The 17,236-nt window shown below is 43.9% G+C and overlaps 1 protein-coding gene across 1 annotated transcript in view; it reads left to right on the top strand.

The window, feature by feature from the left end:
• SEMA3E (semaphorin 3E) overlaps positions 1–17,236 on the top strand; it is a 131,108-nt gene that overhangs the window by 55,284 nt on the left and 58,588 nt on the right. Inside the window, exon 5 of the mRNA XM_033959336.1 lies at positions 159–252. Coding sequence (XP_033815227.1) covers positions 159–252 — 94 coding nt within the window. The remainder of the gene's footprint in view (positions 1–158; positions 253–17,236) is intronic.

The following is a 17,236-nucleotide window of genomic DNA, read 5'->3' as shown; positions in this document are numbered from 1 at the left end:
GTTGTTTTGAATACTAACATAATAGTCCTTTAAGGCTTGAAAATCAAAATGTGGAAACGGTATCTGCCATTGACTAGAACACGAAACCACACAACCCCACAGTCTAGAGAGCCTCAGCTGCTGACATAATACTGAATTCTGTAATTTCCGTTTTAAAGGAAGACATCTTTCAACTGGAATCGCACAGAATGGAGAGAGGTCGGGGAAGATGTCCTTTTGACCCCAGCTCCTCCTTCATCTCCACTTTCACAGGTAATTATCTCTTGTTATGGCTGTCAAGATGGTGTCAACCTGTCCTGTGAAGCTTTTTCGTCAGTTTTTCAACACATTGTCAGCAGCTCTCTTTAATCTTTAACCTCTTAGCTGTATTTGTAATATATCTGGCAGCCCTAGGATTAAATTTCAGATGGAGTTAATCTGAGCTGCGCTCTTTCAAATACGGGAGCAAGTGATACTCATTAAGGACTGATCTGTGACTGGCCACTCACATTCCACGCCACATGTCATTATTACAATACAGAATGCCCACATTTTTCCAGATGCGAGCGTAAGTGGCAGAAGGGCGGCTAAGTGGTATTCTGAAAGGACTTGCAGAAGTGGAATATGCGTAGATGCAAGGGTGTGTACAGGGTATCATAAGCTATGTGCATCCTTGCCACATTGACATGATTGCAGCTAAGACAGAATGGTATAGCTGATGTAACGGTGGTGACATAAATGTTAGATTCATCGATGCTAGTTACGCTAGATTGTTGTTGTTTTATGATGGAAGCTGGACACCAAGATACTCTTGGACTTTAGGTGTTGACCATGTGGCATAAAGGGCATCTAAAAGTTGGCATCCAGTTAGAGAATTGCCTCTGAGGATCTTGTTTACTAAAGGATGGTAAGTGTTTTGCACCAAAAGGGCAAATTTAAGCGATGGGTTTAATGCACAGGGCCTAGCCAGCACCTGCCCTGCATCTACTGCGGAGGGCAAACACGTTTGCATGTGCCCGAGTTCCACACATCAGTAGATTGCAGCAAACTACCAACACAAAAATTTTGGGAGTCCTAATAGACAATAATCTCACGTTCCGTTCACACATCAGTGCATTGGTCAAAAACTGTTTCTATAGGTTGAGAATGATTCGTTCACTTGTCCCCCTTCTTGATACTTTTTCCCTTAATACTTTAGTTCACTCCCTAGTAATATCAAAATTAGATTATTGTAATTCCTTATTAAAAGGGGCATATCTAAAGGATATAAGGCATCTTCAACTTATACAAAACACAGCAATAAAGATAATTTCAGGTTCAAAAAAATTTGACCATGTCACACCTCTACTTCAAAAAGCTCACTGGCTGCCAATAACATATAGGATTACATATAAAATAGCTCTTTTAGTCTTCAAGACAATAAAGACAAATACACCTGCATTTATAGAAAGGCTTCTGATTCCACATAGTTCATCAAGAGTTCTTAGATCATCCTCTCAGTTTACTCTTAATGTTCCCTCTTTAAAAATTATCGGAACACGCCGTGCTTCTATCTTTTCTGTAACTGCTCCAACGATCTGGAACTCTCTTCCTTTATACTTAAGACTCGAACAGGATTTGCAAAAATTTAAGAAAAGTTTAAAGTGCCTTCTTTTTAAAGAAGCCTTTAACTGAAAGTTCACTTTCACGGTAAAATCTTATTGTTTCCAACCTCCCTTAAATCAAGACTACTAATAGCTCTCTCATTTGATCTTTCTTCTGTCACCAATCCTTTTCCTCATACCCCCTAATGTACTTCCCTTTTATGTACTTTTTCTTTAAAAATTGTATTTCTTCCCCACTTTCCTATTGTTTCTAGTGGTTTTTTTTAAAGTAGATACCCTTGTATGTTTGATTAATATACTATGTATAAGTGATTTCTTTAAATCTTATTTTATCTTTTGTACAACGCTTTGTAATTTGGAAAAGCGTTCAATCAAATAATATGAATGAATAAACTTGAAACTTGAAGGTGTACCTTTGATACCTGCCAATATATGTAACACAAACCCTTTTGGTGCCCCCCCCCCCCAATATATATTCAAAGCAGTATTCCTGCAAGACAGAGAGTTATCATGTTGAATCTGAGATTCAGGTGGGACAGGAGCAGAGGGAGATTAGACTATCTGGGATTACTTGGGTAAGTGCTGAGGGAGTCAGAAAGCCTGCCATATAAATTTTAAATACTAGAAGGAAGTGACATCAGAGAGGGCACGACTTGGCAGAGGAAAGCCTTCGGGGCCAGTACCAGCAGCAAAAATGAGTCACTGCAGATGTCAGGGATATGTGTAAGGTATACTGGGGAGGGAGACGGGCTTGAGAGATAAGGAGGGCAGATACTGGACCACCACAGAGAAGACAGAGGAGAGCACAGTGTACTGCTGCCGTGGGGTGGGCCTGAACCCAAATGGTCAGGCCTGTGCTGTCCCAGGTCCACTGATATTGTAACAGGTTAGAATAGATCAAGGGCTACACACCAGGGCTCCTTCTAAAACCGCACAATAGTGGGCTCTGACTTCAGGCGCTGCATGCAACTTTGACGTGACAAAGAAACAAACGAGTCTTTGTTTCGGTGCTTTATTTTCTACAATAAACAATATGTTTGTTTTTTTACTCTGGACTTAAGTGTAGTTTGAGGGTAGGCCATTGCCTCATCTTCTCCTATTCTTGGGGCTCTGAAAACTCTGCTTCTGCAGCACCAAACAGTACCAGGTTTCCAAGGTCACTATTTTCTTTGATATACTGTCCATCAGAATTTTTCTAGACAGTTTACAGTCAATAAAAATATTTTAAAACAAGTCACCGACTGGGAAATAATCATTCATCTGGGGACCGCCTGTATTGCCTTTCTTTAGGACAAAACAAGGCAGATAAATAAAAAAAAAAATAGAATTCAACAGATAGGAAAGTAGTGGAAGACTAAAGCAAAGCGAGGAATAGGGAAGAAGGAGCAGAGGAGGGATGAAGGCCGATTCCTTTGACAGACTGACCACATCATCGGGTCTCTGTGTCATTGGAGGGGCTGCTCACTTTGTCCAAAGATGATTTTCACTCTAACATTGAAGGGCTTTTTTTTTTTTTTTTCTTATGTCCCCCAAAGTGAGGTCCCTACTGGAAATTTAGTCAAGATCATTGACCTCTATCTTCAGAGATTTTTATGTTTACATTGAAAGAGAGGTTAGATATGGAGACTTATTTAAACAGCTGCAAAAAATTCTTTTGGCATCTCATACGACCCTGGTGATAATGATTTCACTTTGGAGATAACAGGATTCTCTTTCCAGGTACTGCTGTTATTAAAATAGGCCTCATCGTTTTCATCTCGCCAACCATTTCCAATTGAAGTGAAGGGGTTATGCTAAGCAGGAGAACAAAGAGGAGAAACTGAAGGAAGGACCTGAAATATAAAAGCAGGAATGAACTTAAGAGAGAGGCTATAAAGCCGTGTTCTTCAATGCAAGGCCTGGGGGCATCATTCTGGCTCTTTTGCCTGATTGAAGGACTAGCATTTCGCAATGGATGAAGGGAAAGCGTCTTCAGATGTCCTCAGTAAAAAGTTTGAAGGTGGGCTGGTTGGGGGGGGGAGGAGATGTCATTGACACACACTGGTCAGCAGTGTCACAGCTTTGAATGGAAAGCTATTTGATAGCTCTCCTTCAGCTCATTTGGGTGCAAAGTAGTCCTGACTTAAACATTAGTGAAGACTGCTGCTATAAAGGGAAAGTGAAGGTGTTTTGCCCCCATTTTATGCGGATGTTTGCTCAGTTTCTTGTACCAAGTGTTCATCCTAAAATGAAGAGGATAAACACTGTAAAGACGCTCGAGCAAGCTTGGTCTCTTTTTAAGGATACGGTCACCGAGGCGCAAAATATATATATATATATCGCGTATCAACAAGGGATCAAAGAGGAAAAAGAATAAAGAACCAGCGTGGCTCACTGTAGAGGTAAAGGAAGCGATCAGAGACAAAAAAAAAAAACTCATTTAAGGAATGGAAAGATTAAAAGCAAATGAAAAATGTATTTAATGTATTTATTAATGACCTGGAAACGGGGATGAAATGTGAAGTTATAAAATTTGCGGATGACAGTAAACTCTGTAGAAGGGTTAGAACTACGGAAGAGTGTGAGGACCTACAAAGGGACCTAAACAAACTGGAGGAGTGGGCGAATAAATGGCAGATGAACTTCAATGTAGGGAAATGTAAGGACATGCATATAGGGAGAAAGAACCCGATGTTCAGCTACCAAATGGGGGGATTAGTATTAGAGAGAAGTAACCTTGAAAGAGATTTGGGTGTACTGGTGGATACAACAATGAAGTCAATGGCACAATGTGCAGCAGCCGCGAAGAAGGGAAACAGAATGTTGGGTATTATTAAGAAGGGTATTACGACCAGAACGAAAGAAGTCATCCTGCCGTTGTATCGGGCAATGGTGCGCCCGCACCTGGAGTACTGTGTTCAGTATTGGTCACCGTATCTTAAGAAGGATATGGTAACACTTGAGAGGGTCCAGAGGAGAGCGACACGAATGATTAAGGGTATGGAAAACCTCTCATACACTGAAAGATTGGAAAGACTGGGGCTCTTCTCCCTGGAAAAGCGAAGACTCAGAGGAGATATGATAGAGACCTACAAGATCATGAAGGGCATAGAGAAAGTAGAGAGGGACAGATTCTTCAAACTTTCAAAACATATAAGAACAAGAGGGCATTCGGAAAAATTGGAAGGGGACAGATTCAAAACAAATGCTAGGAAGTTTTTCTTTACCCAGCGTGTGGTGGACACCTGGAATGCACTTCCAGAGGACGTAATAGGACAGAGTACGGTACTGGATTTCAAGAAAGGATTGGACGATTTCCTGCTGGAAAAAGGGATAGAGGGGTATAGATAGGGAGCTACTGCGCAGGTCCTGGACCTGTTGGGCCGCCGCGTGAGCGGACTGCTGGGCACGAAGGACCTCGGGTCTGACCCACTGGAGGCATTGCTTATGTTCTTATGTTCTAAGCACAAACAGCATCAACGCAGGTGCCATAAGGTGGTAAAAGGGGCCAAAAGAGACCGAGGAGAAAATAGCCAAGGAGGCAAAAAACTTCAAGCCATTCTTCTGATATATTAAAGGGAAACGACCCGCAAAGGAAGCAGTGGGACCGTTGGATGACCAAGGAATAAAAGGAGCGCTAAAGGAGGACAAAGCAATCGCTGACAGACTGAACACGTTTTTTGCGTCTGTATTTACAGAAGAGGATATACACAGCATACCGGAACCCATTAGGCTATATGCTGGGAATGAACATGGGAAACTGACAGGGTTAATGGTCAGTCTAGAAGAGCAGACTGATAGGCTTAAGAGCGATAAATCCCTGAGACCGGATGGCATCCATCCGAGGGTCATCAAGGAACTGAAAGGAACCATAGCTGAACTGCTTCAACTAATAGCCAATCTGTCAATTGTATCGGGAAAGATTCCTTAGGACTGGAAGGTGGCGAATGTTACTCCGATCTTCAAAAAAGGTTCGAGGGGAGACCTGGGAAACTACAGACCGGTAAGTCTGACCTCAGTACCGGGAAAGATGGTAGAAGCGCTGATAAAGGACCGCATCATTGATCACCTTGATGGACATGGGCTGATGAGGACCAACCAGCACGGTTTCAGCAAAGGCAGATCTTGTTTGACAAACTTGCTGCACTTCTTCAAGGGAGTAAACAGGCAGATAGAGAAGGGCGACCCAGTCGACATTGTATATCTGGACTTTCAGAAGGCGTTCGAAAAGGTTCCACATGAACGACTACTTCGGAAAATTACGAGCCATGGAATTCAGGGTGAAATACTCACGTGGATTAAAAACTGGCTGGAGCATAGGAAACAGAGAGTGGGGGTAAATGGACAATACTCGGACTGGAGGAGCGTCACCAGTGGAGTGCCGCAGGGCTCGGTGCTTGGACCCGTGCTCTTCAACATCTTTATAAATGATCTGAACATAGGTATGACGAGGTAATTAAATTCGCGGACGTACGAAGTTATTCAGAGTAGTGAAAATGTAGGGGGATTGCGAAGATCTGCAACGTGATATAATCAGGCTCGAGGAATGGGCATCAACATGACAGATGAGGTTCAATGTGGATAAGTGTAAAGTGATGCATGTAGGTAACAAAAATCTCATGCACGAATACATGATGTCCGGGGCGGTACTTGGAGAGACCTCCTAGGAAAGAGACTTGGGAGTTCTTTTTTTTTTTTAGTTCAATATTTTTTATTGAGTTTTTTGAAAAAATATAAGAAACAGTTCAAGTACAAGATATCAAAAAATAAAACAAAACATTTAGTATAACAAATATTCAGTTACAGTGTGCAATGTAGAATTGAATCGTTTTAAAAGATCCCAAGTACTAGGACTGTTCATGAAAAAATAATAAAAGAAAAGATAAGAGGAAAGAGAAATTGAAGGAAGAAAGAAAAAGAATAAAATGAGGAAAAAGATGAAGGTAAAGAAAAAGAAGAGGAAGAAGAAGAAGAAGGAGACAGGAGTGTCTATGAAATAGATTGAACATATGAGTCCAGGAATTTCCAGGGTGATTTACATTGTATCAAACTTTTGGAAAGTCGAATTATATTTTTCTTTTCATAAGACTTGGGAGTTCTGATCGACAAATCGATGAAGCCATCCGCGCAATGTGCGGCGGCGGTGAAAAGGGCGAAAAGAATGCTAGGAATGATAAAGAAGGGGATCACGAACAGATCGGTGCGCCCTCACCTGGAGTACTGCGTCCAGCACTGGTCGCCATACATGAAGAAGAACATGGTACTACTCGAAAGGGTCCAGAGAAGAGCAACTAAGATGGTTAAAGGATTGGAGGAGCTGCCGTACAGCGAAAGATTAGAGAAACTGGGCCTCTTCTCCCTCGAACAGAGGAGATTGAGAGGGGACATGATCGAAACAATCAAGGTACTGAACAGGATAGACTTAGTAGACAAGGAAAGGTTGTTCACCCTCTCCAAGGTAGGGAGAACGAGAGGGCACTCTCTAAAGTTGAAAGGGGATAGATTCCATACAAACGTAAGAAAGTTCTTCTTCATCCAGAGAGTGGTGGAGAGCTGGAACGTTCTTCCAGAGTCTGTCATAAGGGAAAACACCCTCCAGGGATTCAAGGCAAAGCTAGATAAGTTCCTGCTGAACACGGACGTACGCAGGTAGGGCTGGTCTTAGTTAGGGCACTGGTCTTTGACCAAAGGGCCACCACGTGAGCGGACTGCTGGGCATGATAGACCACTGGTCTGACCCAGCAGTGGCAATACTTATGTTCTTATGTATAAGTAGAATGTACTCTGTGGGCTTAAATCCTTTGCTTTCCCAGAGAGCTAGGCTGCAACTACAGAGCTTAAGCCATTCTTCTTCTTCAGTTTGAGATAGAACAGTTGCCATATTTGTAGACGGCAAGGCTGCATGAGAACCTGAGTCTACCATTATTCTCCTACCAGGTTTTCATCCTTTATTTCTAACAGTCTAACACAGCTTAGGTTCTATCTAAGTCTGGAGCAGTTTTATTTTCCACAAGGTGTGTGGACACACTCCCAGTTTCCCCTTGACTAGGATGGACTGGTAGAGTGAGAAGATTCTGTGAAAGTTGAACTGCCTTGAAATCATCAATTGTAAGTATTTATTCTTTACTTCATGTTATTAAAGAAAGTTGTTCAAGAACTATGGAGTCTGGCTGATAATACCAAGATTACAGAAGTAAGGGTTAACTGACTAAGAGCCTCATACAATTGACAATATAATTCAGAGTGAGTTCAAAAGTGTTTGGCCAGTCAGAGGAGTCCTTGTTTTCCAGTACAAAACCTGAGGAGATCTATGGTAAAGACTGTCCAGGAAACGCTATAGTCAGCACAGAAGGTTACAAAGAAAAAAGTTAAACCAACAATTTATAAGCTGCAACATTGAACTATATTTCGTGTACAACTGTACTGAGAAGAGCATGGTACAAAAAGCCTGATTGTTAAGTTCTGTCATTTGTCCTACACTTAAGAAAAGACTTGTTGAACAAAACATGTTTGTTTCTTGCTTCCTTTGATTTCTTCATGTTGAAGCACAGGAATTGGGTGAAGGATAGACCCAGAAACCTCTATGCTCTTTTTGCCAATGTAGACTTTAATGGCAATCTTTGAGCATTATGTTTTATTAAAACTTGGTAGACTGCTTGTTCATACGACAGGTCCAAGTGGTTTACAAATATATGAGCAGTGGAAAAAAAACTCCATCTTAAATTTGGACAAACCAAAACAGCTCAAAACCAAACATACATAGCAACATTCACTCATAAGAACATAAGAATTGCCGCTGCTGGTGGTCCTTCATGCCCAGTGGTCCTTCATGCCCAGCAGTCCGCTCCCGCGGCAGCCCCCAGGTCAAAGACCGGTGCCCTAACTGAGACCAGCCCTACCTGCGTACGTTCCGGTTCAGCAGGAACTTCTCTAACTTTGTCTTGAATCCCTGGAGGGTGTTTTCCCCTATAACAGCTTCTGAAAGAGTGTTCCAGTGTTCCACCACTCTCTGGGTGAAGAAGAACTTCCTTACGTTTGTACGAAATACTTTACAGGAAACTAACTGAAAACCCAAAAGTCCATTAGAAAATATGGATTAGTTCAGATTCAATTGCATCTTTCCCATAAGCTTCACGGAAGAAGAAGGACTTTAACATAATTCTAAAGCCTTATTTTTTTCTTCCAGCCTCAAATTACATGACAGACAATTCCATAAATTTGGTGCAATGGAGTCAATTGCTTTATTTCTTGTAAATTCCCAGCTTGCCCTGTTTGCTGATAGGAAAACTAATCTATTATCCTGAAGAAATCTTAGGGTTCCTATTGGTGCATAAGGAATTGCCAGAGAGTGCAAACAATTGGGTTGCTGAGAATAAAAGGCTCTATATGGAAGAATTAGAGCTTTGAAGCAAGTTCTATTAAAAAAACTGGCAGCCAATGAATTGGAAATAGAGATGTGTTACTCTATCAAACTTTTATAGCAGTATTTTGAATAGTGTGTCATCTTTTAAGATTTCTTTTTGATATTCCTCTGTACACGATGTTACAATAATCTAATTTTGAAATTAGATTAGGTTATAGCTCTTAAGTACAAACCTCCAGAGAAGCAGACTTGTCAAATAAACTAATGCCATGGAAGCAGCTAATGCTTCTGTGGAAAAGTCTGGTTCTCCAAGGGAAAAATACTGTCATAATTTCCTCTGTCACACTTAGGGTTACCAGATTTTCCTTTGGAAAAATCTGGAATCATGGCCACGCCCCCAGGACCGCCCAGTCCTGCCTCTGTCATGCCCTGCCCCACCCCCAGATGGCATCCACGCATGCATGGACGTGACACAATGATGTCATGTGCGCGTACGCATGAGGTCATCACATTGCGTCGACACATGCCCCTTCCCGATGCGATTTTGTCAGGAAGCTTTTCAAAACCCGGCCAAAGTGTCAGGTTTTGAAAAGCCATCAAAAGGAGGACATGTCCAGGCAAATCCGGATCCTGGTAATCCTTGTCGCGCCTGATAGAATCAAAAGGCAGGTAAGCTGAAGCAATAAAAGCATATAGAGGTAGATGTCAGCAGCTAGGGTAAGACAGTGCAGTCTACCTGTCATCCGTTATCCCAATTCCGTTTTACTGTATCTCTTGAACAATCAATGGGAAGAGTGGGCAGAATTAATTAAACTCTAGACTGCATCTGTATTTTTGGCTAATTTTCATGCCAGGGTCTTAGAAGGAATCTCAAGGACCTACACAAGGAACTGATTAACTTGGAAGGTACAGATGGGCAGATTGGGTGGCCAGATCACTCCTTTTCTAGGTCTCTAAACTGGAAGCAGTAGAAAATGAACCTTGGGCTCACATCGAGCATGGCAAAGTAGACTAGAAATGCAAAAAATAAATAGTAACCGTGCCACAGCTGTTGAAAATATGCAAGAGCCTGACGGAGGTGATGCCCTGTTGGAGCTGCATCTGTTATTTGTAATCAGCAAGAAATTGAAGGGACATTTCTATCTTGGAATTCACACCTGTTCCTTCACACATAGAAGCTTTGCAAAAGTGCTCAGTTCAGCAGCTCTTTACAGCTGGGATTAAGGAAGGGATGGTCCTTATTGTACATTTCTACTACTTCCAAATTAAACATAAATGATGATTGCACCTTCTCTGTTTAATGAGCAGCATTCATATGTGTAGCTTTGCAAAATGGCCGCCATACACATTTAAGTGCCGAAGTGTGTAAGCCAGAACTTGGCAACTTATTCGTGTAAATTTCTGAGTTCCACATTTACAGTATGTTTATAATATGAGTGTACCCGCTGCACTTGGCGAGTACATCCATGCGCTCTTCCACAGTTAATTTAGGAAAAGATTTACTACAGCAGATCCTTCTCAAAATACTCTGGGAACAATCACATCCTGACTTAGACATTTCGCTTCTGATCACTACATTCTATCTAATGAATTCAAAGAAAGTTATGGTTAACGATCCCTACTGGATAGAGTTTAATGAAAGATATGAGGGGATTGCAAAGGTCATCAGGATACGTGGATGTAGTTTGGCACCTTTGGATTTTACACTTTTGTTATCTTCTCACTTAGCAGGGAAAAAAAAAAAAGACTACTTCATGTTTTGAGGTGTTGGCTTCTGATCATTAAATGTGATTCACATTAGTCAGAAAGCACCGTACCTAAAATGTGATCTCCCAAAACACACAAAGTCTGGCTGCAGCATGTCTAAGAATTGTCCTCAGTGAATTTTAAAATGTATTAATTTGGCACACCAGAAGAACTAACACCTGACATCTTGTTCTCAGTTCCAAAATAAATATATTAAGTACAGGTGTGTAATCCTCCTTCAGTACTTTAAGGACGGAGCGATTAAAAATGGAATTTGTATCTAAAGATAAAGTCATTTCACCAAACTATGAACATAGGCTAAATCCTTGAGTTACGTTTTGACACTTGGGTTTAAAATCTGTGGTCTAAGAACAAATCTATTCATGCCTTTGAATTAAATACACATTGTACTGTAGATCATTTGTAAATGCTGAGGTTGCTAAATTGGTTGACTTGGGGGAGAAGTGGCTTCAATGTTCAAACTAGGAAACGGTGACAATGTATGACTTCCAGGAGGCCGACATATCTTCCAGTTTTAGACACAATAAATATAGTAATTAGTCCAGGACTACATTTCATGCAAGACAGATGGAGGTAGCAGTCGTAAATGAAGTCAACCATCTGCTTTCAATAGTAGAAAAAACCCTATGATGACACAACTAGGCCTGAAGTAGTTGCAATAAAGCATTTGATATACTGATCAGAAAATTGTTGATAACCCTTCATGGACTCAGGTACAAACTTAAAGGTTCTTTTACAAAGTTGAAATTAGCATTAATGTGTGCTTACCGCAGCAAGAAATGGCGTACCACAGGGTGCACTGAGGTGTCCTGGAGTAAATTTGGGAAGTGCATGCATACTACTCACATAAGTACGGTGTACGGCAAGTGGGTGTGGTCAGTACAGCTACACTGCTATCCATTAACATATTAACACTTGCTCAGCACGATAGACCTTACCACCCTCACAATGGATAAGGGCTCAGATGGTAATGGCCATGTACTAATAACAAAATTAGCATGTGGCTATTAATACAAGTGAGGCATCGTGGTTAGAGCTACAGCCTCAGCACCCTGAGGTTGTGGGTTCAAATCCTGGCTGCTCCCCGTGACCCTGGGCAACTCATTTAATCCTCCACTGCCTCTTGCACATAAGATAGAGTGTCAACCCACTGGGACAGACAGGGAAAATGCTTGAAGCAGTGGCGTACCTAGGGGGGGGCGGGGAGGGCGGGCCGCCCCGGGTACCAGCCCTAAGGGGGTGTTCCCGGCCTTGCCGTTCAGTCCCCCGCCACCCCCGAAGGACCGCTCGCCCCACTGACCTTCCTGCACCACCTGTGAAGCAGCCCGCAGCAGGATCGCGAAGTCAGCGTCAGCATCCCTGCGCTGCTTCCTGCGCCGCGATCCCGCCCCTCCTCTGACGTCAGAGGAGGGGCGGGACCGTGGCGCAGGAAGCAGCGCAGGGATCGCTGACGCTGACTTCGCGATCCTGCTGCGGCTGCTTCATAGGTGGTGCGGGGAGGCCAGGGGGGCGAGCGGTCCTTCGGGGTGGGTCGGGGCATCAGGCCTTCAGGATGGGGCGGGCGGGCAGGCAAGCAGGCTTTCAAGGGGGAGGGGGTGACAGGCAGGCAGGCAGGCCTTCAAGGGGGCACAGGCCTTCGGGGGGGGGTGCAGACCTTCAAGGGGTGCAGGCCTTCAAGGGGGGCAGGCAGGCCTTCAGGGGGGTGCAGGCCTTCGGGGGGGGGGTGTAGGCCTTTGGGGGGGTGCAGACCTTCAAGGGGGTGCAGGCCTTCAAGGGGGGGGGAACAGGCCTTCAAGGGGGGAAAGGCAGGCAGGCCTTCAAGGGGGGGACAGGCCTACAAGGGGGGGGAAAGGCCTACAAGGGGGGGGGACAGGCCTACAAGGGGGGGGACAGGCCTTCAAGGGGGGGTGCAGGCCTTCAAGGGGGGTGCAGGCCTTCAAGGGGGAGACAGGCCTTCAAGGGGGGGAAAGGCAGGCAGGCAGGCCTTAAAGGGGGGACAGGCCTACAAGGGGGGGACAGGCCTACAAGGGGGTGGGACAGGCCTTCAAGGGGGGGACAGGCCTTCGGGGGGGTGCAGACCTTCAAGGGAGTGCAGGCCTTCGGGGGGGGGTGCAGTCCTTCAAGGGGGTGCAGGCCTTCAAGGGGGAGAAAGGCAGGCAGGCAGGCCTTCAAGGGGGGGACAGGCCTACAAGGGGGGGAGAAGCTACAAGGGGGTGGTACAAGCCTTCAAGTGGGGGACAGGCCTTCGGGGGGGGGGTGCAGACCTTCAAGGGAGTGCAGGCCTTCGAGGGGGGTGGTGCAGGCCTTCAAGGGGGTGCAGGCCTTCAAGGGGGGACAGGCCTTCAAGGGGGGAAAGGCAGGCAGGCTGGCCTTCAAGGGGGGACAGGCCTACAAGGGGGGGGGGAGAAGCTACAAGGGGGTGGGACAGGACTTCAAGTGGGGGACAGGCCTTCGGGGGGGTGCAGGCCTTCGGGGGGTGCAGACCTTCAAGGGGGGGACAGGCAGGCAGGCCTTCAAGGGGGGGACAGGCCTACAAGGGGAAGGGACAGGCCTTCAAGGGGGGTGCAGGCCTTCAAGGTGGGACAGGCAGACCTTTAAGGGGGGACAGGCCTTTGGGGGGGACCATGATTTAGAAGTACACGGAGGGAAGGGGGTGTTCAAAGAGACATGCATATGCCAAACTTTGGGGGGGGGGAAGAAATAATGGGTCTGAAAATAGAGGAGAGGGAGAGAGATGATGGACCATGGGATTTAGGGAGGGAAGGAACAGAAAGGGAGAGAAATTGGACACAAGGGATGGTGTGGAGGAGGGATAGAGATACTGGATAGGAGGGTAATTAGGAAAAGAAACGGAGAGATGGTGGACTCTGGGATGGTGGGGAAGGAGGGAGAGATGCCGGATGAAAGGGTATTTAAGAAAAGGTGGATCTGTGGAGGGAGATGAAAAAAAGGAAAGATACCAGACTTTCTGGGAAGGGAAGGGAAATGGAAAGGGAGGACAGAGTTGGCAGATGGATGGTTAGCATGCAGAAAGAAGGAGACCCTGGCAAGCAAGTTATCAGAAGAAAACCAGAGCCTTGGACCAACAAGATTTGAAATATAACCAGACAACAAAAGGTAGAAAAATTAATTTTATTTTCTGTTTTGTGATTATAACATGTCAGATTTGAAATGTGTATCCTGCCAGAGCTGGTGTTGGACTGCAAACGTGAGCTAGGATTTAACAGAAAGAGGAAAAGTCCTTTTTGTTTCTTTATTTTATTTACACCACAGCGCCAGTGTGGTTAGGAGAAGCCAAAGGGGGTGAAAAAGCTATAAAACCCACCAGGAGTTTTGAAAAAAATCACCCAACTGGGCAGGAAAATCGAATTGAAAAACCAATTCAATAGGGCTGAATCGAATCAAAAATTTTTTTTCCTGTATCTGGCAGCATTAGTTTGCGCTACTGTCTTAGACTTTAGGACCTGGGATTGGGGAGAGATGGCATCCTCAGTACTTTATAATGCAAGTGAAACGAGGATTTGGTCAGACTTTTGAAGGGTCTGCAGAAAAAAAATATTGTATAGGCCGGGGACATGAGACAGCAGGAAATGGGAACTTTTCTTCCTTCTATTTTTGTGAATGGAAAGGCTGAGGATGTCAGAGAGGTCAGTTAAAATATGTGCTTTATAAGAAAATATAATAATGTGTTTTATAAAGTTTATAGCATAGCTGGCCTACCCAGTGAGGTGTTCCTAGTGGTGATGGTGGCAGCGTGTCAATGTGTTGAGAGGAAGAGGTGGTCTGGGAAATTCTGCTGAGCAAACTCCGGGCCCATTTCCACCCCCCAGTTAGTCCACTCCACTCAACTGATTCACACACTGAGTGGGTCTTTGGGTGTTGTTTTGGGATCTCTTCCAGTGGTTTATCTCCTTCTGGTCCAAGGAAGGAAACTTTGTTATCCTTAGCATTGACCTACAGAATATGTTTGTAACAGCGCTGCTTGTGTGGCATTAGGCTATGTAGTGATCGAAAGAAAAAAACAGACCTTTGCACATTTTTGCACTATATGGTGGGTGTATGAGGAGATTCACATTTCCTGCACAGCTAAGTCCATGTGAAGTTACCTTGTGCTGTATTTGACATCTAGCAAGGTCTCTGTTTGAAAGGAAAGATCTAAACTTAAAAATGAAGTGGCCAGAAGTTATGGTAAAAGCAGATAGTGTAGCTGGTTTTAAGAAAGATTTGGACAAATTCCTGGAGGAAAAGTCCATAATCTGTTATTAAGACATGGGGGAAGTGTCTGCTTGCCCTGGATCGGTAGCATGGAATGTTGCTACTCTTTGGGTTTTGACCAGGTATTAGTGTCCTGGATTGGCTACCATGAGAATGGGCTACTGAACATGATGGACCATTGGTCTGACCCAGTTAGGCTATTCTTATGTTATGTTCTCATCTGTAGGGGCCTTTGTTTTCACTTCTTATTTTAATGTATTTTTTTTCTGGGAACTTATCAGTGTTTTTTATAATGGGAACAAAAATGGAAGAGAATTAATGTGTGTGGAATGGGGGGTAACTAATTTCTTCAGCTAAATAATTCAATCCACTTCAAACAGACATAGGAGAACTTGTGCACCATTCACACACCCTCCAACCAAAAACGTCAAAAGAAAAAAACTGTTCGACAACCTCCTAGCCATTCGAGCTGCAACACTCGACCCCCAACTCTACAACCAATTGATATCAACCACAGACTGCAAAACCTTCAAAAAGAAATAAAAACCCTTCTATTCAAAAAACACATAAAACCGAACTAACACAATCAGAACTGTCCCAAGCATCACCTGCAACTACTCCATATGTACTTCTAATGTCATGACAATTTAGACATAATTTATGTTATGTTATGTTTGGAATAATGGTTACATATATGAGGTTCAATAAAAGAAAATTTTCACTGCCTGTTTCTATTCTGACCATTTATTCCATTTCATGGTTATTGCAAAAAAAAAATAAATTTTTTTACATGGGGGGGGGGGGGGTGTCAAAAAATGATGGGCCCCGGGTGCCACATACCCTAGGTACGCCACTGGCTTGAAGTACCTGGATGTAATCTGCTTTGAGTGTGGTATATAAGCCCCAATCCCTTCCCCTCTTCACCTATAGGAAATTTGGCCTTTTTACCCCAGAAATAAAGATGGCCTGAGCATGTGGGAAAGACCTTCTTAAGGGCAAGCTAAGCTCTCTGGGGAAAGGGACTAAATCCAATGTCCCTATTCTCATTTGCATCATGTGCTTCCATTTCTAGATTTCATATTTTTCATCAATATTCTTCAAAGCAGGATTTTCCTCTTCTTACTAATAACAACAGTTTACAACCTGTTACAGAAATAATGTTGAACCTGTTTACAGCGCAAAATTGGGATAACATAAGAACATAAGCAATGCCTCCACTGGGTCAGACCCGAGGTCCATCGTGCCCAGCAGTCCAACAGGTCCAGGACCTGTGCAGTGATCCTCTATCTATACCCTTCTATCCCCCTTTCCAGCAGGAAATTGCCCATCCTTTCTTGAACCCCAGTACCGTACTCTGCCCTATTACGCTCTCTGGAAGCTCATTGGCTAAGGCTCTTAACATTTGCATCTCCTCTTCCCATTGGCTAAGGCTCTTTGCACCTGCATTGTGAGGTCATAGAGCTTTATGGTTATAGAAACCTAGAAACATGATGGCAGATAAAGGCCAAATGGTCCATCCGCAGCATCCACTATCTCCTCCTCTCCCTATTGGCTAAGGCTCTTAACATTTGCATCTCCTCTTCCCATTGGCTAAGGCTCTTTGCACCTGCATTGTGAGGTCATAGAGCTTTATGGTTATAGAAACCTAGAAACATGATGGCAGATAAAGGCCAAATGGTCCATCCGCAGCATCCACTATCTCCTCCTCTCCCATAAGAACATAAGCAATGCCTCCGCTGGGTCAGACCTGAGGTCCATCGTGCCCAGCAGCCTGCTCATGCGGCAGACCCAACAGGTCCAGGACCTGTGCAGTGATCCTCTATTTATACCCTTCTATCCCCCTTTCCAGCAGGAAATTGCCCATCCTTTCTTGAACCCCAGTACTGGACTCTGCCCTATTACGTCCTCTGGAAGCACATTCCAGGTATCCACCACACGTTGGGTAAAGAAGAACTTCCTGGCATTCGTTTTGAATCTGTCCCCTTTCAACTTTTCCGAATGCCCTCTTGTTCTTTTATGATGGTTGTAGTTAATAGGACTGATTCTACGCTGTAAAACCTGTATTATCTGAAGAAGGGTATCAGACAGTCCCTCTCTTTTTATTTAATGTCATGCTCTCATTAAAGACATAATTTCTTTCTGTAAAATGCAGAGGAACACACTGTCACTCAAAAGAAATTATTTTAAATAATGTAGGTTATGTTATTCGGAATGAACATTAATTTAATGGATCACCTGGAGTCACAGTAATGAGATGCAAAGCATGAAAAAAACACAACCCTCATTACCATGTAAACTGAACAACACAGCTTGTAATGAACACAACAGG

Source organism: Geotrypetes seraphini, chromosome 9, assembly GCF_902459505.1.
Source record: "Geotrypetes seraphini chromosome 9, aGeoSer1.1, whole genome shotgun sequence".
Taxonomy (NCBI): Eukaryota; Metazoa; Chordata; class Amphibia; order Gymnophiona; family Dermophiidae; genus Geotrypetes; species Geotrypetes seraphini.
The sequence above is the reverse complement of the archived record's forward strand: the minus strand, read 5'-3'. Positions and strand labels throughout refer to the sequence as shown.